The following is a 25,154-nucleotide window of genomic DNA, read 5'->3' as shown; positions in this document are numbered from 1 at the left end:
AACCATAGATGTCAGTTTTGTTTTATGAGTCTGCAGACCTCAAGCCAGATAGATGAGGTCTGTCTCTTCATATGGAAAGACACTAAATCACTGTAGCTTAATGATGAAAATGACCCAAGCTCCATTGTTGCACCTAAGATTGAACTCCACCCACACTCTTTCAGTTGTGTGATTCCTCCATCACCTCATGGGCTGCAGCTTAAGACTATGCAGTAGACTTTGCAGACGATGAGATTCTTCCTAAAACTTAGTTTTGGTGCCTTTTAAGGTAATCTACCTCTTTAGTCACTGGTCTTTATCCTATGTTCATTTCTGTCTCATTACAGAGTGCTGGGAGCTGCTATTAAGCAGCCCATCCATCACCACCCAGGAATAGGGTCTAAGAGGTTAACTGGAACGGATTTTCTGGAAATGGAAAAGATTCTAGTGATGAATGGCACGAGCTTACTGGAATTCACCTTTGAAATAATGACTAGTATTTATCATCTCAAAAATATGGTGTTTTGGGCCCTCGTTGGATACTTTTTTCTTTTAGACTAGACCACTTGAGGACCACTCTGGTCTGGGAAAATATCAAGGCAATACATTAGCTTGTCTCTATATTATAGCCTTAGTCATAGCCACACCACATTGGAAGAGCTATTCTAACATATCAGGGAGGGGAGGAACTGAAAATGAATTACATGATCTATAGCAGTGGGATTATGTAACAGTTTTGTATCTTAACAAGCCTTATAGGTTTAAGAGCTTGGGTGGGGTGCAGATCAACATACTGTGGCTATGAGATTATGGGATGAATTGCGTGCATGTGTATGTTCACATGGACAATGTGCACGTGAATGCTGCTTAAAAGCATTTAGACATATGCAGATTCCCTTCTTTTGTCTGCTGGTTTTCGTTGAGTGTGCCCAGCATGCAGGCTGCGGCAGCGCCAAGCACCCAGCTGGATGATTTATCACAGAATACTCCTTGATTAAGGGAAATTAAAGCAGGCTGCTCTTGGCTTGCTAATTGCTTTGATAACAAGTTCAAGCAGTTAGTTAGTGGGAATATTTTGGAGGATATGGACCTCTGAGAGAAAACAATAACCACAATTAAGCCGGAAAGGGGCTGCCTAAAGTTGTTGTTTTGATGCCGTATTGCAGAATTTTCCATCTTCCCCTCTCATAGTTGCTGGCTAACACCACTACAGCCTTTCAGCTTATTCTACAGTACCAGCTTACCCTGCCTGTGCTGCTACTATATAGAGACAAGACTGAAAACCATGGTGTGATGATCAATAAACTCAGCGTTTTGGAGTTTTATAGCAGTTTTATAAAATTGACAGTAGCATCATCTAAGTGTAGAGGTGAGTTCCTGCCATAGCAATAAAAAGTATTTAAGTCTTATGAAGACACAAACATTTATGTGTGATGTGCACCTTGTAAACAAGCTCTTAGAGTGAAGTTGTGAAACTGAAGCACACGATTGCAGTGCTTCCACCGGTCTGTATCTTCGTATGACAAAAAAAGCGCCGTTAAGTGTGCTTACAGTTTGTTTTTCCTGCTGTTGGAATTTTACAACACCTGCGTGATTGTGATAGACGGGTACAACAAGCAGATGACATACATACAGAAATCAACATGAGCAATTCAACATTGCCAATTGTTAGGAAAGAGTTCAAGGAGCTTAGAAACTTTTCATGTGAGAGCAGCAAGTCAAGCAAATCAACTTTTGAAAATATATAGGACAATTAAAACTGGAGGGTGAAAACAGCCATGAGACAAGTCCTGTCTTCTTCCCAGTGGCTAAATTTGTATTTGTGTGAAGCTTGTGAGAGCATCTCTTCGATACAATGCTGTCTCAGGTTGCTTAGGAATTGTGCTCCTGCCCTGTCAATCATACAAAATGGTGCAGTAGGCAGGGCCTTGCCTGAGCTTTTCCTCCATCCCCGGTGGAGTCTCTCTATGACAACTATTGGCCGTTGAGGCACTCCCGCCGCAAGCACTGCGCTGGCTTCCACCAGTCTCCATTGTGGCAGCGGCAGATGGTGCAGTCGTCCACCTTAACTTCAATTCCGGCTGGGATGATCGTCGTTCCAGCAAAGCAATTTGGACCTGCCGCATGGGAAGGGAGGGGAAGGGGGAGAAAGACAGGAAAGAAGGAATGAGAACGACAAGAAATGGATGTGGCTCTCCTGAGAGGTTCTCTTTTCGGAGGGGTGGTGGAGTGATGCAGAGAGCTGCAGGGAGTTAGGGGAGTCAGAGCAGACGTACAGATCTTTTCACGGGCATGCACCGATGGGCTTGTTTTTGCAACACTAAAGCGCTTTTGTTAGTCTCCCCTTCTCCCTCGACATGGAGCGCTTTGCATCCTAATGCGCCGCAAGCAGAGGAGCCTGCCAGGCGCTGGCTTAGCAGTACAGAGAGGCTGGAGTACAGAGAGACAGAGGAAGAGAGAGAGAAAGCTGCTTTTAGAGGCAGAAGAGAGGATGGTGTTAATCACTTCACTCTGTATGAAAAGGCCACAGAACTCCTTAGCAATTCCTTACATGGTTTCTTTCCACACACTCACACGGAGACTCTGTAGTGACTTCCAAAACAATAAAGAACTCAGATTAATTTTGACGTCTGATTTATCCTTAAATCACTGTAGGATTTACTTGTGGATCCCTTTATGTTGATACGATTCCTTTCATTCTAAGACGTGTTTGATTGTGTACCGGAACACCTCATGTATTGTATCAGTATGTATTTGATCTTCTTAGCCTGGGTACATTTTAGGATTTTTCCTCAAGGAAGCCAAAAATGCTGTTACCTTTTGGGAATGCAGTACATTCATTATTGGTAAATATCACGTGAAATTATTAAATCCAATTTGTTTCTCCTGCCTCGGGGCAATTTGAGGCGGTGTATCTCTTCCTCTACTTCTTGTGACAGAGGAGCCAGAAGGTGTCAGGAATTTGCACCAGTTTTAATCATTTAAATGAAGCAATCAGCAGCTCAATTGGTATGACGGTGACTTTGGATTGCTCTCAGCATTTAGCTCTGTAAAACGTGCTAAATTCAAGACTCCTCTACGAGCAGTCATAAAATCCTCATATGTGTCATAACTCTTGAAGACACAGTAGCTTTCACTGCTAATATTCATGGACACCTCAGTGTCCCAGTGAATTTGATTTACTACAGGCTAACATAATGCTAGCAATGTAAATGTGGAGCAGTAGGGTTGACCTGCGGAGCAGTTACACGGGAGATTTGGGGACACAGGCCAGCTGCATGCAAATCTGCATAATATTTCAACTTGGGCACAGTATTACAAGCCTTTTTTCATGGTAGACATTTTGACATATCACAGTAGGAAAAGCGCAGGTGTAAATATAAGAATTAATGATGGCTGAATACCATTTAGCTGCTTCAGTTTCAGGGTCATGGTACTGTGCATGCTGGCTCACTGTCACACTGGGACACTTGCGTAACAGAGCCATCATTAACGTTATTAGCAACAATTGTGCTTTTCCTACTAGGACAAGTCAAAATATCCATTGTGAAAAAGTCCTATCTGAGCAGAAGATGCCAAGTTAGGAGGCTTATGAAATTATAAGCAGCTCTGCTTCTCATTCTCTTTGTTTTTGCAGTTGACCCAAGTCAATAATACAAATTTGCATGAGAGAACAGAGCTTTTTCAAAAAAACACCACAATTTTTACAGCCCTTTAAAAGTCCAGTGTGCAGGGTTTAGTGGCATCGTAGTGTAGTTACAGATTGCAACTCACTCGCTTCACCCCCCTTTCCGAGCGCAAAGGAGAAACTACAGTGACTGCAAAAGGCCACAGAAGACGACCCGTGTCATCTGTAGATAAAAACATTCTCCGGTAACGGAAACACACTGATTCTCATATTCAGGTAATTGATTATACACTAATGGAAGCATACCTATAAAAATTATATTCAATTTCTGTCAAAATGTTGCACACTGGGCTTTTAACTCTGTCCCCTACAAAAAACATTAATGGGAACCAAAAGCATGATTGGCCTTTTTTTTTTACAGAAGGTAATTTCAAATGTCAAAGTAGGAAAGGCACAAAGTAGGTAATACAGGAGTATTACAGTAAATAATAATAGCATTATTGATTGCTTAATTCCTTTTAGCTGCTTCAGTTTCAGGGACCTGGTTTTGTTCATGCTGGCTTAGTGTCACACTGTCATGGCTTACTCAAGCAGAACAGTAGAAAAGAGACATTGCTGATGTTATTTGAAACACTTGTACTTTTCTTGCTATGACAAGTTAAAATGTCTGCTGTGAAAACAGCCTATAATGCTAATGTTTAGGCAACGTAAAGCACTTGAATATAAGGTAAATATCATGGTCTTGGTTACATATTGAAAATGCATACTGACTCAAAGCATGAGACAAGCCACGCTGACTTTTTTAAATCTCATTTAACCAAGACCATGACTCTAACCTAGCTTTAACCAAGTGTTTAGTTTAATAGCCTAAAGACAGGCAAATAGGATTGGCCAGCAACTGTCAGTAGTTCAAAAGGTTTTGCTTCAGGTGTCTATAGGGATTTGGTTCAATTTTCTTCAGGGTTTATGAGTGAAAATAAAGTGCAGGAGGCCATAAATATCCATGTGACACTGACAAAGGGAGCTGTTGGCTACCTAGTATCCCCACCCTTTGCCTCAGTATAGATGAGTCCCATGCTCTATTTGGACCTGATAAAACCCCTTTGATCTGAGCTTAGAGGAGACATTGAGAGCGCTTGCCAAGTCTTAACTCTCATTGATCTGCCTCTGGACAGCTGGCACAGGTTACAGGACAAACTCAGTGGAGGTTGATGAGGGAAGAGGGGTGACTGGCGATGCTGCCAAGTGTGATTGTTTATAGCCAGATAGATTTGGAGGCGCAAGGACACAGTTTCAGCTACCCGTCACCGCTCGAAGGACACACTGTCACCTGTGATCAATTCATGGCCAATAAAGTTTAGTGTCAGAAGTCAGAAAATGTTTGTCCTGTGTCAGAACTGTCTCAGCACATCATACTTTCCCTGACTACAGCTTAAAAAGTGAACGCATATTGGGACTCATTACAGTCTATTTGGCTCAAATACAATTATGTTTCTTGCCTAGAGGTAAGAAATGCTTCCATAAAAACTGCTAAAAAACTAATTCCACAAACAAACTGCAGCTTTTCCACAGAATATGTCAGTCTGAATATATTACCTAACTGTAACCAGCTCTATGACACTGCTACTTTATGATATGTCTGTTTAAAAAAACACAAATGACAGCCTTCAGACAGATAAGACCTGGCAGATCTATAAATGGTTTAATCCTATCATACTGAAGAAACATTGGCCCATTTTCAGACTACTTCTCATTATCATTTTCTTCATGATAATTATATAATTACATGTATCCCGAGATGCATTTACAGTATATAATTCATGATAAGATTTGAGCTGAATCAGTCGAACTCAGTGAATGTGGAGCTCACAGATAAGTGCTCCCACTGACTGACTATTTCATCGTGCTGCCTTCTGCTCTCTGTTGCTGTTTTCATAGTTAAACACCAAGAAGCAGACAAGCTGAAAAACTAAATCCTAATAATGGAAAGCTTTTACAAACGGTGGGCAGCCCTACGCATTTATTTGGTGATTTACAAGTCAAAAGACCTTTGCATATCACAGTTGCAATCAGAATATTTTAGATGCTGAAATCTTGTTATGATCTGCCTTAAATTTAAATAAAGTCATTAAGTCTGTTAAAATCCCACAATCAACCACAGTTGGTTGTAGGTATTTTACCCTCCAAATCACCAAATCAATGATTAATGGGAGCCAATTAGCCTCAACAACATTACTGATTGGTTTTGAAATTTAAACAACCCCACAGCTCTTCTATAACTATCTTAGAGTGAGTGGGTTCAGCCAGACCTTTCACCTGTTCTGGAACAGTGCAGATGCAGTGTGGAGATACTACAGCTGAACTTCCTACGCAGTAGAGTTCGTCTGCAGATGCAGCAATAGCCCCTTAAACCACGACACTGTGTGTATATGAGTAACCCAGCAGACATAGAGTAATCCATATATATATAGGTATGATTCTTTCTCTCTGGAAATACAGTCACATCAAATTACGTGAAATGTGCATGCTCTCCAAAACACACGTTATGTGGATGATGTGGCAATAAAGCTTTAAAGGGACATTGTGTAGGAATTTCTCCCATCTAGCGGTGAAATTGTATTTTGCATTCAAAAGAATAGTGCTCTCTAGTGCCTCGCGTTTTCAAATGCGTATTGCAACTACGGTAGCCGTTATGTACCAAGAAGCCTAACGTACCTGTCGAGGAGAAAGCAGGCAACTTCAGCGTCACTTTGAAAGTCACTTTTCTCCTTCATTAGCTCTTTCCACCTGGGAAAAGCTACCCCGATGTTTACCCTTGTTTTTTGAATTCGCCGGTCACGTTGCCTTTTTAATTCCCTTTTTTGCTTTTTTGGCGACGAGGATTCCTTCTCCTGTGGCTCGGCATAAGTATGATCCTCCATTATTAACTAAAGTGCACTGCCGGGGCAGTGACAAGCTCCTCTCACTGATCTCCCTCTCCGTTATAGCTGGCTTACGCATTGTGGATTAGCTCGACAGGTAGGCTAGTGCTTTATGTCCCTCTCAGCGATTATAGTTTTTCAAAATTGCGGAATGACATGGAAGCCTCCATGGACTTGCCCGTTCAATGTATATACAGGTGAGAAATTCTTCCCTTACGAGGATAAGTCAGATCATTGGCAGAGGTAATTTTACACCAATGAGGACACATTTATGAATGAAGACATTGATTTTAGCTAATAAAATACTTAAAAAAACTACAAAATGTCCCTTTAAATGACACTTTCATCTGTTTTTGAATAGTTAACATTTGGCAGATAAATGAACTTTTTCAGCTTTTAATTTGTCCACAAAAGTACAAATTAAAAAGTAGGCCTACCAAAGGTAAAAGTAAAAGTACATTATGCATGGCTCATTTCAGAATCATATATATACTGCTGGATAGCCTATCCTATGACAATAAATCATTTATATTTGGTATTAATAATCTAAATCTGCTAGCAATTAAATGTAGTGGAGTAGAAGTGTAAAGGAGCAGAAGATGGGGAAAAAAAGTACCTCAAAACTGAACTTAAGTACTGTACTGTAAAGTAAATGTAGCCCGACTTAGTTACAGTCCATCACTGACCTTCTATTTAATGCTGATTAGCGAATATTAGCAAGCTAACACAATGAAGGTGATCATGGTACACATCATGCTTAACATCAGCAATATGCTAATATTAGCATTTTGTTCAATATCCTAGCATGGCTGTAGAATCAGTCTTGTGGCCTTGTGGTCTGGAGTTAAACACACACACACACACACACACACTACCATACCAAAATATGAACTGTTGCTCTGTGTCTTCTGATCCTTCCATGTTCAGAAAGAGTGTGCACAAAACACTAACATTTTGAAAAAAGTTATGCTCATTTCACATAATTATTTGGAAGTCTTGCTGCAGGTAAAGTAAAAGATAAATGCCTGACCGTCTTCCACTAATTGCATGTCTAACTGGAGCACATAAGTAGATGTCTTCCTTTCACAGTCCCCTCTACCTTGGCCAGAAACGAGAGCTAAATTGCATTCTTCATTGTCCTCTCCCCAAAGCCCTCAGCCATCCACTCCCATAGAGATTTATCTGTCTGCCAGAGCCTGACCAGGCACCCTTGGGGAGCCTAGAAACGGCAGGCCTACCCTGAAATGCCAAGGGTGTCACTGTGTCCTGTCAGCCTGGATTAGCTCTCTCCTAGCAGCTTCTGCAGCCTTGTTAGTGTGGGTGTTTGTGTGTTGAAATAAAAGAAAAGAAAGCAAGGGGGATAAAGAGGAAATGAGAGAAAGTGTGAAAGAAAATGTGGGTAGTTGTGGTGAAATAGCCATTTAGCATCCGCCTCAAACTAAATTCCTTTCTTCACATTTATAGGTCAACTGCTGCTTGAAAGAAAAAAAAGGAAAAGAAATATTTAAGGATATTTTCTTTGTCTTCTTTCAACAAGAATATTCATGAACAATTTCTCTATTTTTGGTGTGACACTCAACATAATGAGAAGACTGCAATGCAATAACAGGGCACATCATCGTGAGCGTAACTCTTATTAATCAGGTTCTCATTTGAGTTCTGAAAAAACTATCTTTGTCAACGTTTTCAGCTCTCAAATGATCTTTTGTTATTTGTGTAAAAATGACAAAACAAAAATCATTGATTTGAGGATGTGCCCTTCTGTTGTGGCTGCATTTGATATTACCCATAGGCCCTCTTTGCTTTTGATCATTCCAGTCAGGATCACATTGCAGATGAGCAGTTACTGTACTTAAGTCATAAAGTTCCATCTGTCCCTCAGGATTGGTGCTGGTAAAGGGAAATCTCCCACCTCGCCTTGTAAATAGCCAATGAACCATTGGAATCCTATAATTCTAATTTAGGGATTGGCTGTGTGTGACAAGGGCGTCAGGGCACTGGCAGATAAAAGGCTCTCCAAGGACCCATTAGTCCCTCCTACCATGCCTTTAATCAATGGGCTAATGTTTACTCTGCTTAGTGTGTCATTTATAATTAAAACTAGTACTGCTCATTAGTGTCCAACGGGCCCAAGGTAATAATTTTAATTCATAAAACATCAATTACATCCTAATCCTCTGAAGGCGCGGCCATCAAATGGCAATACCACAGATAAACTTGCCGTCATTGGTTTAATGAAAATTTAATGACTTCTAAGGAGTGTGCGTTGAATTCCAAAGGAGATGAGTGTTTACCGTTTTTACAGATGGGGCAGCATTGCTCCGGCTCGTACACAGGGTTGACACACTCTGGGACGGCGCAGTCGGACACCACACAGTGCACCTCATTATTTGGTTCGCAGCGGCACCATTCACAGGGTGACGGCTGTGGGCAGAGGGGGAAGGGGGGGGGAGGAGAAACGGGGAATCTGGGTTAGATGATTCAGTGGGTTTCACCTTTATGAGTGTCTGTGCTTTACTTGATTACTACTGGTCAGCTAAAGAAACAGCCTGCTCCTATGCATTTTGCACTTTTGTGGATATTTCCCAATTAAAAATATCCCTATTACATGCATCTCAGACTGTCTTCATAAACAAAGCAAGTTGATCAATTATTCACAAAGCTAGTTTTATTAGGCTACTTGCATCTTAACAAACAGAGCCTGTAGCTGACTCTGAATAAAATCACTAGAAATAACTAATAAGGGAGTCTATAAAGTAGTGTTCATGATGTTTAGTATTTTGCTGCATTCTGCTGCGGTCTGCCTCAGGAAACAGTTCAGAGGCTTATCTTACCACCTCTGCAACATGTAAATCAGTGCTATGCAGCTCTCTTTGCTGCTGCCTCTTACTTGACTGTATCTTTACTAAGTCTCTTGACCGGAAAATGAACTGTAATGCAATTACATGGAGTGGAAAAATACAAACTGTTTCCAAATCACGAAAGGTCAACTGTTCATCATATTACATTTTCTTTCTGCTCATCATAGTAAACAGTCTTTTGACAGCCTCTGCACTGGGTCTGCTCTGTCAGAGACACAGTAGTCTGTACTAACCATGGAGGGTACAAATGATTCATATTTGATAACCATTTTGCAGTTTACATTTGATAAAATATAGATTTTTTTTCTGGGTAGGGAGGACAATGTATGTGGAGAGAAGCAACTGCAGCCAAACAAAATGGCTCAGATGAGTCATAATAAACTGGGTGAATTATCCATTTGATGGATACAAAGTCCACAACTTTCCCAAGTTAAAACCGTCAATATTCTAATGCATATCAATTTCTTTTCAAAGCTAATTTGTGTAATGTGCTTTATATATAACATTGCTATCTAAAGGAATAGTTTGAAATAGTATAGTATAGTATAGTATAGTATAATAATAAGAAATAGTCCAGCACATAGGCAGGAGGTAGGCAGATTTTGACCTTCAGACATAGCCAGGTTAGCTTTTACCCCTTGTTCCCAGTCTTTATGCTAAGCTAAGCTAACCAACTGCTGGCTCCAACAACACATTTACTGTCCAGACATAATAGAGGTAACTTCTCCATCTAACTCTTGGCAAGAAAGTCTATTATTATCTAGTCAAACTATTTCTTGCTTTAACATGAATTATGTTTTTGTCATTATGCCGCCATCACCCCCAAAGCATAAGGTTTGCTATATTTCCATCCACTACAAATTAATTGTAGTGACAGCAACAGGTCCAGTGTTCATAATCCAGTTTTGTGTAGAGATAAGTGAAAGGGCTGTGGTTATACTGGGTTCTTTTGTGTGACTTTTATCAGCCAATTTTGCAGGGATGTATTAAGCAGCACAAAATGGGAAGTGGACAGGCTTGTATTTTTAATGGAATTTATGGCTGTCTGGATGCACTGCAGCCACAAATTTAATATGAGAAACATTGAGAGAGAGAGAGAGAGAGAGAGAGAGAGAGAGAGAGAGAGAGAGAGAGAGAGAGAGAGAGAGAGAGAGAGAGAGAGAGAGGTGGGGGGTGGGGGTTGGGGCAGCAGAATGCATAACCCACTCTCTGATTGTGGCTTTACTTCCTGAACTTAAAACGTTGTATATGTAAAGAGTCACGTTAGAATTAAACATTTTAAAGGGAACAAGGATCAGAGCAGAGACAATTCAGATGAACCCAAGACTGTTTCCCATCCTATTAGTCCACTCTCTCTCCTTGTGGTAGAAAATGTATACAACTTTTTTATTAGATATACTTCCTCTGATATGTCAGACAATGGTCTGGTATAAAAAATTTGGATGTGAAGCTATCAGATAAAGGGCAACAAAAAGTTGTCAGTATACATTTTGTTACATATCAGACTCCTCACAAGTGAATGAATAACTGCGAGAGCAGACTACATTTATGTGTGGAAATGTGTGTAACTTGTTTGTGTTCTGGTATAAAATGCTGTTTTCTTTTTTCTCTTTTCTGTTGCTTTAAAAGATTCACACTCTTAGTGATGTTAATGATGATCGATTTTGTCTGCTCATTCATTGTATCTGTTGTATATTTCAGAGCTGCTGCTCCCTGATATAGAGCACATCTCAAGGCCATTCCTTTTAGTGTTGCTGCACTAAAATTATAAAGAATTTAAAGTACACACAAAAATGGAACCTGCTCTTTTTATATATTTATGGTTTGTTAGGGAATAAGGTACTTATACTGTAGGTATATTTTAACTCACAGGTATTCTGTTATTATGGGGTCAGCATTGTTCCCCTAATGAGGAAGATGTGGTCATGAATTCTGTAGCACAATCTGCTGTGAGTTATATTTCAAAATTAGCACATACTACTTACCTAAACAAAATGAGGATAGGCTAACTGCATAGTTTCTAAATAACAAAGGGGTATATGTGTGTTTTTAGTTTGGAACAAACTCCAGAAGAAAAAGTTCAGAGAAAATAATTTCAGCAATTTAAACTTGCATCCAAGACCAAGCAGACGCAATTCCCAAACCACAGGCAACAGCTATACAAAACATCTCTATAATGTCCCTGAACAACAACTCCTTGGAAAACATGTTCCTTGTGACGTGTGGTGCTCAAGGATGGTCGTGCTAATATAACTCAACTACACAACACATAATCCAAATATTATCATGGTACAGGTATAACACGGTATTAACATGGTAAAGACCCCCCAAAAATCCCATCATCATGCTTTTAATGGGGTTTTTTTATGTGAAAATTCAATTTGTGATACAAAAATGATCCTTCCCACAAAATCGTGAATCACAACTGCAGTATCTGATAATAATTGCAATATAATGTTTTTACCATGTTGTGCAGCCCTACTTCCCTTGTACCTTCATGTATGTGTAGGTATCTACTGATACACAGTTAATATAAACAATTACACTGTTATTTGGGAGTAATTAAGATGTTCGTTGCGGGCTGTACTCGTTGTATTATCAGATATTCTTCTCATATCTTACCCATGCAAGTAGATGACACCAGTCCACTCCTGTTAATAAACCACAACAAAAATATTACTCTTTCGCAGAGTTAAATAACTCTCCAGTTATCTGCCCCCCTGTCAGTATGAGCGCTCATACAGAAATTTAGCAATTAAACAGCAAGATGTTGTTGTCTCATGCATATTTAAGAGGGACTACATTTTGTCAACATGACAGATTTAATCTGTGGGGGCAGGTAAGGTGGGTTACAGGGTGAGCTGTGGGGCATTAAGGGCTGTGTCTCGATTCATGGCTGCAGTTCAGGTTTATGATTCTGCATGTTTCTTAACCTTGGGGAACATATAACAACAATTACACCTTTAAATTGACACTGCCACCAGCAGAAACCCAGATTCAGTAAAGGATTCAGTAAAGATTATGTTCTGTAATAATAAATATGTCTCATCAGGGAAATGAAATGGTAGTTTGCAATAATGACATTCACACTGTGTATTTATTACAGACTTTAAATGGAGGTCCAAACTCACTTAGTGTGTTTACATGCACACTAATATCCCTGTTATGATTTTGTAGAATACTGGTTTTGTGTTGTTCCTTTTAAATCATATCTTGGTTTCAGAAACCTGGACAAGCTCTCATTCCATTTTTTAGAAAAGTCACAGCCACAACATGGACATAGACGCCATGATAAGGTGATGATCTACATGATCTGGTTGGAGAACCTGGTGAAGTTTCAGAAGTTGCGTAGTGTTAATAACACCGTAGATTCTAAGATATTCTCTCCATACTGAGGAGAAAATTGCATCCTTATTGTGGAGGGCTTTCTGCTTTACACCTAGAGGCCTTTCATTGACATGCTGAACCTTCGTTCCTTTATTTTCATTCAATATGAAGAATACAAAAAGAACACACGCTCTAAAATCTACATGGTATGTAACATCCCGGCCCATTTCATGGTCCCGTCTGGACAAATGTGTTTGAAGCATTTTCTAAAGAAAAAGTGCAGGTCTGAAACCCTAACGCAGAGGATAGACTGTGTTGATGCTCTCATCTTTTATTACTGCTGATAAAATGGAGAAACTAAAAGCAACTTGAAGAGTTCAGTTGGTACAGAAAAGAGTATAGCTAGATGTGGAGGAGTCACATTGATATTGTTGAAATAACATACATAAGGATATTACCCAGTTTTGTCATGGTACACATGCAAATTTAATATCCTGATTATAATCAATACCTGGATGAGACCTGAAACCAGGATACTAGTGTCTATGTAAATGTGAAACTAATGCAAGTGCAACTAATAGGATATCTCAGCACAGTTCAGGTCTAATGACCTTTATAAAAAGCAACAGGATCAACACAAAAACATCCATCTAATTACTGATTTTTTCCTGAAATAAAAGCAACATAACCTTCATTTCTTAAACTGAACCTTTACTTGGCAGTGGATGGTCAATTACATGTTAGTTTGAAGTATCTAATTATGGGCAAAAGCCTGGCACAAACATGAATTCTCTGTAGGAGTGGGGCAATTAGTTAGGTGGATGGTAAGGATCCAGCTCACACCAGTTTTTATTAATATTTGATCAGCTGCCAAACATACAGCAAGGAAATTCCTTTAAAACATAACAAAAGGGAACAATTAGACACAGTTTCACTAGAGTCTGCATATGGCACAGATACAATTTCCCTTTTCCCTACAGATGCCACTAAATCCTACACACAGGACCTTTAAGAGGATAGAGAAGGAGACAATTAGACATCATATAGTCCTTAAAGTATACATTAGCTATGTGGATTAATCCTTTCATTTGTTTGCCTTAGCATTGTCTCAAATAGTGGCTGCTGGTGAACTGTTGAAATAAATTGGAATGGAACTCAACATAAGAATGAACATATATTAGTTATTTGGTTTGAGGCGATTCAATCAATACTTTTGAAAATTAATGTGAGCCGGAAACAGGAAAACTAAGGCTTAGCTTTGTTGTTTATGGATCACATTCATTTTTATTATCGAACTGTCAAGACGGCTGGGTTTTTTCATCCAAATATGTGTTTTGATCTTACAGGTACCACTTCATCCAGGGTGTTTTACTTGTATTGTATTTACACTCCATTTTGCACATGTTTACATTCATGCTATAGTAAAAAAACCAAAAAAACTCCATGAAAGACTTCCACTGAAAAGGAAAGGAAAAGGGGCAAGTGTAATTCTATTGGACAATGTGCCATTTCACTGTTCTCTTCCAGTGACAGAGTGGTTTACAATCCATGCCAGGATGGTGTCACCTTTCCTTCCACCTCACTCTCCATTCCTTAGCTCTATAGAGGAATCAGTTTCCTCACGGAGGTGGAACGTTTATGACCACCATCCACATGATCAGATGTCCCTCTTGGATGAAATGAATGCTGGATGTTTGGACATATCTCTTTAGAATATTACCAGGGATGGATCGGGCATGCAAAAAGTTCCCAGGTGTATTACAAGAAAGGACATAAGGTTTTATAAATAAAAGACGATACTGTTGGGAGACTGTTGTCAGTGTTCTTGTATATTGATCCTGAGAAGTGTGTGTTTTGGTTGCTTTAGAGCATTTTGGATGTTACATTAAAGGGAAACCAAGCTTTGTGCTCATTACAATGTGGGTGTATAGGCAATTGAACGATGTTTAACCTTCCTCCATGTTGCCTGCACCCAGAGCTCCCTGCTAATTGGCCAGTAAAACGCTTCATCTGGCGGACTTTTGCCTCTCTTGATCTGACTGTCTGTGGAGGCAGGCATACAAAACATGCAGAAGTGCAATATGTAGTTCAAACAACATCCCAAGAGTGGGGAGCTCTGGGTCCATGCAACATGGAGGTAAGTTAAACAGTGTTCATTTGCATGCTATCCACACTGTAATGATACAAAGCTTGTTGAAAATCAGCAAAGTCTCCCTTTAACTGTTGTTGTTTGTGTTACCAATTGTAAAAAAACTGTGAAGTACAAACTGGCTATTACAGATAGTAGTGTTTATTCACTATCACAACTGGCCTTTAAAAATAAATCATTTTAAAGCAGAAGTGGCATTTCTCTGTTAGTTAATCTGGCAGATTGGCTTGTAAAGCAGCTCAGGTGGAAGCCTGCTAGTGCAGTTTCATTCACATTGGACATTCCTTCAATGTATTCAGCAGCGCCTGGTGCTCTCAGTGTGTCCTTTTGTGTGAGGTCTACCGTGAAGAGGATCAGTCATGCCTTAGCCCAGACACACAAAAGAAAATAGAGCACCAGCACCAAATTTAGACATGTTACCAGATGTTTTCGTGAAGAAAAAGTCTCCTGTTGTCGCCGTCTTATTGGCTGGGTATTTGAGTGAATCGGCTGTCATGCTTTTCATTCCCACTCTGAGACAAATGGCGAAGGGGCAGGGAAGCAATGAATAGTCAAATAACCTTCAGCAGGGCAAATGGTAATAATAATTTGAGGCTGCACAACAGGGTCACAGGAATCTTATCCATGCGGTTAATAGGAGTGATGGGAATGGGCTCACAGTCAAACTGCACGCTGCTGTTGTCCAAGTCAAAACAATATTTTACCGGTGGTCAGGGAATACATAGAGAGAGTGAGAGAGGAGGTAAGACTTGTGGATGAGGGGAGTTGAGAATGTTAAGAACACCCTTGATACTTTTACAAGTGTACTTTAAGTGGAAGGAAGTTCAGACCAGAAAAAACTTGAAAATTCGTTGTGGCCTAATTGTTTGTGCTTAATAATTTCTTCTAATTAGGACCCTTGTTGCCTCTGGCAAATTGGATAGGAAAATCAATTTGAGCAATCATTTTTACAGCTTTTATGACTGTTTTGTCTCTTAGGTGTCGGTGCTGAAAAGCAGAGTCACTAATTACTGTTGTGTGTGATGTGTAGGCAGCCCCGTGTGTGTTCATGCTGTTTTAAATTCAATGTTGTGATTGTCTGTACATGTGCTTTCACAGTAGGCCTACATTTCTATAATTGCAATACATCACGTTCAGGGAAGTCTTGTTGTTGTATTGTGAGAACAATTAAAAAAAACAAAGAAATTACATAAGATTTTCTGTCGTTTGTATCTATTATAGGAGAGGTGGTAAAAAGCAATATGTTTTTCTCTTGAACTGAAATTGCCTTTACATTTAAGCCTTACTGGGTCATAGGCCTTAACTGCACTGCACTGGAGAGATTAGTGACTCATGGGGATTGAAAAGAAGAGTAGAAAATAAGTATTAAGGCTACATGTTTTAGCAGATATATTACTTGCAAATTATCCAATTAACATTACCTAAATCTAAATAAGAAATTATTCAAGATGTGATGGTTGAAATCTACTGTGTGTACCTTTGTCACTGAAAATGTCAGAGCCCCCCCCCCCTTCTTTTTCAACTCTGCATCCCTTCCCTAGGGGGATCGCAGGAAGCACGGACGGGATTGTTCACATTTGAGTTCACATCCCAGCCCTAGCCTGACGATCTGGGATCTGAACTCACCCTATATCTCCTGGTTCTTGATTGCAGCTGTGCTGAGGCCAGAGGCACGCCGGCAGCCATGCTGGGCGGAATGGTCCCTTCCTCATCTGATGGGGAACCCTGTAGGTGAAACACCTACTAAGGTTGAGTGGCATGACTCTCTCACAGGGCAAGAAAACAAAAGAGTAGAAAATACACCCACTGGTAGTAAATCTACACCTGCAAACTCTACATTGTATTAAATCCTATGTTGCTAAAAGTAAATATTTAAATGGACGTGTTGGTACTGGGAAGTGTACTTTAGACTTATTTGTCAGGTTGCTGATGCATGAGTTATACCAGCATTAGATTCATTTGCATGACAATGACTGACCTATTGCATGATGGGATTTTCAGCATAATGAAACTGCAAAATGATTCAGGTGTTGGCTGATGCCAAACTATGTATATCTCCATCAATTCTTCTTCATTAAAACTTCGACATCCAAGCAACCCATAAGCTCTAAAATGACCACATCTCTCCTGTAATCAGGAGGTGCTGTATCCCTGCATTTTTTCTCCATCATCTTTAACTGAATATAAATGCAAACGTCTGCACAATGTAGCACAATAGCCACAAAGGAAATGCCAATGAGGCCCACACCAAAGGTTAACCTGTCTGTATCTCTAAACAGGAGTCTGTAGACCAGATACTGACGACCTTTGATTTTCTTGAACTCAGCAGGGTCCCAAAAGCTTTCATGTCCTCCCTGAAGAGACGAAACCTTCATACAGGACGTGGACTAAGACATTAGAGTTACTTGTGTGGTATGAGATAGGAGAGGGGATAATCCTGCACCATTTTCCTTATTTCTGTCATGTCATTTTCACTGAGATAATCAATAAGAACAAATGAATTCTTTTTTTCCTCCCTCAAGCACCAAGAAATGTCCTTCCCTCTCTGGGCTTTCCAGTCAAGGTTAGCAGGAGGGTGAGCTGCACTATTGATGGACTTGATCTCACATCAAACTGCAAGGCTTATACACTCACAACGGCCTACATAATCTGTGGGCTTGCATCCCAATGCAGGACTGAGCTTGATGCTGTCTGATGTGCAAACACACCAATCAGTATAGATGAACTACATATTTTTTAAATGAGCTGATCTCACACACCCTTTATTAACAGCAACAGTCACTTTCATCCTGATGTGCCAATGCATAATGTGTAATATATTATATTTTTATTATCAATTTCTTGATTGTTATAATTAAATCAAAATATAATTTAATATAAAATTGTAAAAGAAAAAATGTGAAAAATGTGGCTTACATCTTCATTGCTTGTTTTATCCAATTAATACTTTAAATCCCAAAGACAATAATGTAAAACACAGAAAAGCAGAAATTCAACTTGTTGGAACCAGCAATAATTTACATTTTTCTTTGATGAATGCCCTAAATAAATGATTAATTGCACATTTAAATAGCTGTTGATAAATTTTTATGTGAATTGACTCATCAGTTAATCAACTCATTTTTTCAGCACTAGCATAATGGCCCCCTACCGGAGGCATAAAAATCTTTGTTAACAGTGGAAAACCCCAATGCTCAACGCTACCCCTCGTCTAGCAGAATGTAAGAAATATGCCAGTGCGGATTAAAAGAAACTAAGAAAGGTTTTTAGTTTCCGTCTGGTTACTTCGACTTTGCCTGATTTTTTGAAAATTGCAATTCCAAAGATAAATGATGAGCTGAATGGTTAATAATGATGCTTGTTTACATTTTATTTGGCTTAACTCACTGTGCAGCTCCCTGCCTGCTTCAATTTGATTCAGTGACATGACATGCTAATATTCACAGGTGCAACATGGTCCCAACATTTGCCAGCAGAGGTTTCTTTGCTTTGCCTTGATGTCATTATGAAGACAAACTGAAACAAACACAGTACAGATAACAAAACATTTTGCTGAGACTGTGCATGGCGAAAGAGAAGTAGACAATGTTTTTGAGTTAAAGGTCCAGTGTGTAACATTTAAGAGAATCTATTGGCAGAGATGGAACATGTATTTATGGGTTTGTTTTCGCTGGTGTATAATCACCTGAATATTGGAATTGTTGTTTTTGTTACCTCATAATGAGTTGTTTTTATCTATAGACGCTGTGGGTCGCCTTCTGTTGAGTCTGTCATGTTGAACTGCCATGTTTCTACAGTGGCACAGAATGGACAAACCAAACACTGGCTGTAGATAGGGCCTGTTGCTTGTTTTGTGTGTTTTCGTGACCACTGTAGTTTCTCCTACACACAGCCCATTATCTTTCCCAGGTCATCAAATACATATACGCTAGCAGTGTTCAGTTGGTTGCAGTCTGCAAATTATCTGCTAGATGCCCCTAAATCCTCCATACTGTTCCTTTAAAATATCTTTATTTGGGGGCATTTCCAAGTAAATATTGATATATGTGATTATTTGTGATTAAATCAGCATATATTTCTGCTGTGCCTTAAAGTCTCCATGCCACCCTCTTGTCACCCCATGAATAGTTGTCTAGATCCGCCCATGCATCTCCCTAACTTTAAAGCAGCACAAATCGATATTTTGTGAATATTTTTGAATAGGTCAAATAACTGTGTGCGGCGTGAAAGGGGTTGACTGACATCACATGACGGCAGAGAATTATTGCAGACTCTGCAGTTCCCCTCAGCTCTACGGAACCTTTTAGCATCTTTCAGCTAATTGTTTTGGTTTTTACAAACCACTACTTTAATGTTTTGGTTAACTGTCAATGTTCTTATCCAGTTCATCTCAAGTGCCTCCAAGTGAACAAAAAAGAAAATAATAAATATAATGTTTTAACTAAATGGTTTTAGCTCAAAGAACCATACCACAAAACAATGCTACTCATATACAGTATATTGTAACAGTGTCCATTGTAAATAGTTGCAATATTTTTAGCTTTATGTATCTTCAGGCTGGACACAGGAAATGTGACTATCCATGATTTAATAGCTCGAAAGAAGGTTTAGAGCATAGATAGTTAAGTAATTGCTGACTAATTCTGTCTGTTTTCAGGTTAACATTCTGTAAATTTCAGATACATAATGTTTGGCCAAAGCTCTAAAAAATGGTTTCCCAAGGTTGGTTGCAGAACATGTTGCTAATCTTCCACTGGCAATTCGAGTGTCTATCATTTCAAGTTGGCTGCACATGATTGAGAAGTGCTCCTATTCACTGCCATATCAACATAAATCATTTCAACACCTGATTATGAAAATGCATTACTCACAGAGCTGTTGTTGGTTAGTGAGTCCAGTGTTTTAAACTGGGAAAAAACTTGGTGTCTATCTACAGAAATCAGTTTCTGAATAAATATGAGGCAAAAACACAGGCCATACAATTTTAATAAAAATGTAAAAAATCAAGAGGAAATTAGTGATCATGTTGGGCTCACTGGATGCAGGTGTAGTTTCTACCTCTAACATTATGTCATAACATGTAATTGTTAAATCCAGAAAAGGATAAATGCAGGTGTCATCATATGTATGAAAAGCAAGCAAGAGCCCCGAACCTAACTTCAGTCCTGAATACTCTTCATACTCTCCAAAACACCATGACGTATTCTATTGGAGATCTAAAGCATTTGGCTGACATATAATCTTAACTGGTCACTGATATATTTGAATATGATTAACCATAGAGCTATAGCGTTGTTTAGGCTGCATTGTGTCATATTATATATCAATCACTTACAGCCTCAGTCCTCTTGTGAGGAATTTGAATGAGGAGGTTTCCTCATGGGCAGCAACAGTTTAAACACAGACTGTAGTTGTCATGCTCATAGTGTCATTTCAAATCAGGCAATACTGTCATGCTCTATAACAACTGCAGAGACACTGGTTTGATGGATAAAAACAGTGCTTCCTTTGCAGGACACAGGGAAACTGAATCTGCCAGCAATGACTCAGTGTCCACAAATCAAAGCATTAAAATACTGTTACAGCATCTGTCAGTAAACGCTGGGTGAATGTTCAGTTGACATCACTAAAGTAGCCATCTTTGTGCCTTTGGCCAATGAACACATTTTCATGATACTTTTACAGTATGCCAAGAACCGACAAGTTAGCCTCACTAACCCAAACCCTAACGACCCACCACCGGGGGCCAATGCTGCAGTTGAGCTGTATGTTGAGCTAATTTTTAAACATTAAATATAATTGAAGACGACTGAGGTCAGTTGCTAGACCAATAAATAAATAAAATGTTTGATCTACTGTGCTTAATTTTCCTTAAGACTGGCCTCTGTTCCCATGAGATAGTGGCTGCTGCCAAAATAACACCATCATGACATTAGATATTGTTTCATATTTGAACTGAGTGACATTGATCACTTGCCATGGACATGCAAATACAGATTGAGGAGTTTATATTTTTGTATAGGAAACTAAAAAACAACTGAATAGCCCAGACTGCCATGTAAGATGGTTGCTACAGTGGCATCCAGACATCCCGACTGTGACTGACTGAATCAACCTGGCAAGAGGGAACCAACTCATGAGCATCAGTTTAAATGTGATCTTACAGTATAGCTATTTTATCATTATATGGGAACCAGGAACAACTTAAATGCCAGCAATTAGACTGGTAACACTATCTTAAAAAAATGCTCCTCCTATTGAGTGAGGCAGTGCATGTTGGAAATGTTGAAGACACCTTTCATTAGGTGCAATGACTTTAGTTTTTGTACTGTAAGTTGACACACAAGAAAGTATTGCTTCAATGTACAAATGTAACACATATATTGTTGTTGTAAAAAAAAATGACCACGGTTGGATCTTAGAACACAGAGCTTACCTTGAATTCTTCCAGTATTTTATACGTTTTCCCCCGGTACTCGCAAAAGTTTTTAACCTCCTTGCACTCGGGGCAGCATCCATTGTGCTCCACTTTGGTGCACTTGGGGTGCAGTTTGGGGCACTCGGGCTGGTCACACACAGGCCCGTCCTCCGTGCACACGCACGGACAGTTCGAGTGTCCCGGATAGAAGCGCTCCCCGAGTTTGTAGACGAAGCCACTGTCATCCACGCATCCTTTCCCCCGATAGTCATCGAAGACGATGTTTTCGCTGGCGGTCCGCTCCGCCTCGTCCGCCGCGTAATCCTCGGGGTTACCCACCGAGGCCGGAGACACGGCGCTCAGGGCCAGCAGGAGGATGAAGGCGGCCGAGAGCAGAGGGCCCATCCTACGCCGTGCCATCGATATCCACATTCAACAAGATTGTGTGGATGTCATCCCTAGGCTCCTGGTATCCTCTCCGGATCCGTCCTGTGCTTCATTATCATCATCATCATCACTTGAGGAAATTGGCTGCAGTGGAAAAAATAAGAGATGATATGATGGGTGATGATTCACTGCTGTTGTTTTGCACATCCTCATAAACCAGAAAACAAATACTTTTATTTTTTCTTTCCATGGGCCTGTGATTTTGTCCTAATGCTGCAACCAGTTGTCGTTATAAGGATGATGCCAGTTTCTTTACTATTCTATCTTCAGAGACAAATTGGACACCCCAATGCAGCTTACTCAACAGGCTAATGCAGTTATCCCTGAGGAAACATTTTTTTTTTAACATAAGAAGCGTGTAGTTTTTACTGTGCGCTTGTGTGATGGTGGTGGTCGTGGTGAGGGGGGAGGGAGGGGGGTTGATTCTCCTGATTCTCTTCCTGCAAAAAATCTCAACGACAGCTGAACGTCCAGTAACATAGGAAAAGGTTAAAATATCCATTATCTGAAGTGGGTGGAGTGGGCTGTTCGCAGTATTCTTCTCCACATTCACGAAAACCCAACCTATGAGCTGTATTTGCACAATTTCAAACTCCATCAGAGCAAGCAGACACAACAGGTAGCTATTAGTCTGTTTCAAAATCCCTTGAAGCCAATAATTATACAAATTGCTGCTCCAACATTGGACTTACAGTAACCTGTTCTTACTAAATCAGCCATGTAACATGCAAATGTCCCGAATCATAAATGCGCAACGATTTAACCCAAAATGCATCCCTCCTTCGGAGGGAGAAAACCACAAATCAGAAACCAGACAGTTAAGAAACAAATAGCTGAAAACAAATATTTCCCCTCCGCTTGGAATCGTTTGGTTTGTTGCGCGTCTTGACGGATCAATTGAAATGCCAGTGACAACAGGGATGTATATTAAACGACAGGGCAAACTCACCGCGTTGGAATTGCTTGATATCCACTTAGTGTGAAGCCAGAGAGCCGAACACATAGAGGGCTAGAGCAGATTAAAGATAGCCGCCTAGTCTATTGGAAACTTCACTTTATCCACTGGGTAAATTCACCAGACTCCACAAGACACTATAATCCTCCCTCTCGGTCGTGATGATGGGTTTAAAAGCAATTAAACACAAGCCTTTTGGAGGTATGGTTCCCCCTTTCCAGTGCAAAGAAAATGATATCCTCATAAAAGTAGGTCTGCTTCATGATTATCCTCGTCGGGACTCACCTTTTTGAGACAATATCACAGTTCACGTCCGAAGGCATGCGGTACGGAGGGAGAGAGAGAGAGAGAGAGAGAGACAGATACCGAGAAAAACAGCTAGAAAAAAAATCCTCTATAGCGTTCCCTGAGAATCCGGAGTCAATTCAATATTTCCCAATGAAGCAGGTGAATATTAGAAAGCAGCAGTCAGTCTTGTTGCACATATGTGTGTGTATACATCCAGCGGTTGCATGAAAAATAAAAATCCAGAAGGGCAGAAGTTAGAGTATAAAAAATCAAACCAAACGGGATTGAAGCCAATCATTGTTTGATTTTCGGTTTTCGGCAGAGGTCGCATTCATCGTCAGCAGGCGAGACTGAGGAGGAGGGAGAGCGCTCCGACTTTCAGCACCTTGGAGAGCGACTGTCTCCTGCGCCCTGCACTGAGCAGAGCAGAGCGCCCCCCTTCCCCCTCTCTGTCACCCGCAGACACAACGACGCTCACATCCCACGATCCGAGGAAAACTCCGACTGCATTTCCTGAACTGCTCCGGCAGAAGTTAAAGGGCTAAAAAAATCAACTCAAACGACGAAATAATTGGTCAGTGGCCAGATAGAGTGTTTCCCAGAAGAGTAGCGGGTGAAATTGAGGAGGTAGGTTAGACGTGTCAACTGTGCGTGAGTGCCTTCTTGTTGTGTCTGTAAACGGGTGTGTATGTTTGTGTCATTATGCGCTGGGAACGTGTGTCTGCGTACGTGCGCATGGGTGTCTTCACACATGACCTGCAGCATGTCTCCCTGAGTCACTCATTATTTGCAGCACAGTTTACGGAAACTCATTTGTATTCTGTGGCGCAGCGCAAAAAAAAGGGAGTCTGACTTCTCAGCCCTTACAACAACAGCAAAATACAGTATGGCTTTGCAGAGCAGCATCAGCTTTGTTTTACAGATGGTAGCCCGTAGGGGCCACTGCCCGACTATATTCAGCACGAGAACAGACAGAATGAGAGACTATCACTTAATTAGTTATCCCCACTGGAATCATGCACATCTTTTCAACGCCAACCTTATGGCCGGTCCTGTTCAAATATAACCATGTGTTCACGGTCTGAGTAATGATTAGAACCTTATTCTACAGGAGCTCTTGAAACACCTGTCAGTCCCCAGGGTAACTGAGTTGAAAACTCACCTCTAGAAAGTATTACAAATGATTACATGTGCTGCATACTTGACCCATCATGGAAGGTCAAATCGGACTGAAACAGCCGTATTAACAAAATGCATTCATTGGTCAAGGCTGGCTAATTGCTGCACTATTTTCTACCTGAAAGAAAACTAGATTTAAAAAGATCTATATGGACATTCAAATACAGAGTCATATGTAGCCTACACAGTTAAAAAATCAGAAAATCCTTGTAGTGCAGTTATGGTATGGACATTAACATCATCTTATATATATATGCATATAATGTAAAAAAAAAATGAAGAATAAAAAATGAAAGAAAATTAGGTGGGGCGTTGCATCCACTGATGAGGTGAACTGATGCACCACGCCACACTGATTTTCTTTATTAAATCTTCACTAATCACAGACATGGATGGACATAAAGAGAAGCAGACCAATTAGAGACACTTGTCTAAGTCTATGTCTAAGGCAGCTGAGATCTGGATTGTGCAAAAAGGGCTGCAGTTCAATATCAAGATGTCCTAAATATATCAAGTGTACATGCTCATTAATGCATGGGCATATTCGGGGCCTCTTCACCTCTGAATATAATTCTAGGTTGCAAACAGCAAGCCTGCTCTCTGGTAACATTCGTCAAGTACATTTAGCATCAAAATCAGGCTTGATGACATTTGACCTCCGTAGCTAACACTCTATCTAAAGAGCAATGTGTCAGCCAGCTCCTGTCAGCTACAATCCTCTAATTATTTTCCTAATCCTAGAGAATCTAAGGGCTCAAAAAACTGAATCATAATATGTATATGATCTCTATCATTAGACTAAATAATATAGTATCTGAGTGCAGTGCTAAGTCACTGTCTCAGGCTGTGAGACAGTGCAGCCAGTGCCATTGACAGGGATCATGTGGGGGTTAGTTATCTATAAAAGGTGGCAGGTGTTTGAAATGCAGATGCCGGTAAAGCTGCAATCACAACAAAACCTGTGGCAAGTGGGGGTTTGTCAAACTCCTGGTAACACACGCA

At 40.2% G+C, this 25,154-nt stretch overlaps 1 protein-coding gene across 4 annotated transcripts; it reads right to left on the bottom strand.

Annotated features, from left to right (window-relative positions):
* Positions 1-1,236: 1,236 nt before the first annotated feature.
* vwc2l (von Willebrand factor C domain containing 2 like) lies at positions 1,237-24,114 on the bottom strand. 4 transcript variants are annotated; one of them, XM_051403560.1, is made up of 5 exons: positions 22,680-24,112; positions 21,302-21,814; positions 16,492-16,605; positions 8,823-8,952; positions 1,237-2,096 (listed from the first exon to the last, which is right to left on the bottom strand). In XM_051403560.1, exons 2-5 carry the CDS (start codon positions 21,713-21,715, stop codon positions 1,954-1,956), a joined length of 801 nt encoding a protein of 266 aa, XP_051259520.1. In that variant the 5' UTR covers positions 21,716-21,814; positions 22,680-24,112; the 3' UTR covers positions 1,237-1,953. The 4 variants fall into 4 exon arrangements, with proteins under 4 accessions (XP_051259520.1, XP_051259519.1, XP_051259521.1 ...); XM_051403559.1 differs by having other exon boundaries at positions 22,971-24,112; XM_051403561.1 differs by lacking the exon at positions 16,492-16,605 and having other exon boundaries at positions 22,971-24,101.
* Positions 24,115-25,154: the final 1,040 nt, after the last annotated feature.

The sequence above is a fragment of the Dicentrarchus labrax genome, unplaced genomic scaffold (assembly GCF_905237075.1).
Source record: "Dicentrarchus labrax unplaced genomic scaffold, dlabrax2021, whole genome shotgun sequence".
Lineage (NCBI taxonomy): Eukaryota > Metazoa > Chordata > Actinopteri > Moronidae > Dicentrarchus > Dicentrarchus labrax.
This window is presented reverse-complemented; position numbering and strand designations above follow the sequence as displayed.

What these genes read in the sequence shown, in the direction of transcription:
- vwc2l (XM_051403560.1), bottom strand. Translation starts at nt 21,715, where the DNA reads ATGTGGATATCGATGGCACGGCGTAGGATGGGCCCTCTGCTCTCGGCC. An exon ending in CAAGAACCAGGAGATATAGG is followed by an intron (nt 8,953 to 16,491) that starts GTGAGTTCAGAT and finishes CTCTGCCCACAG; the next exon opens with CCGTCACCCTGTGAATGGTG. An exon ending in CTGCCCCATCTGTAAAAACG is followed by an intron (nt 2,097 to 8,822) that starts GTAAACACTCAT and finishes CCCATGCGGCAG; the next exon opens with GTCCAAATTGCTTTGCTGGA.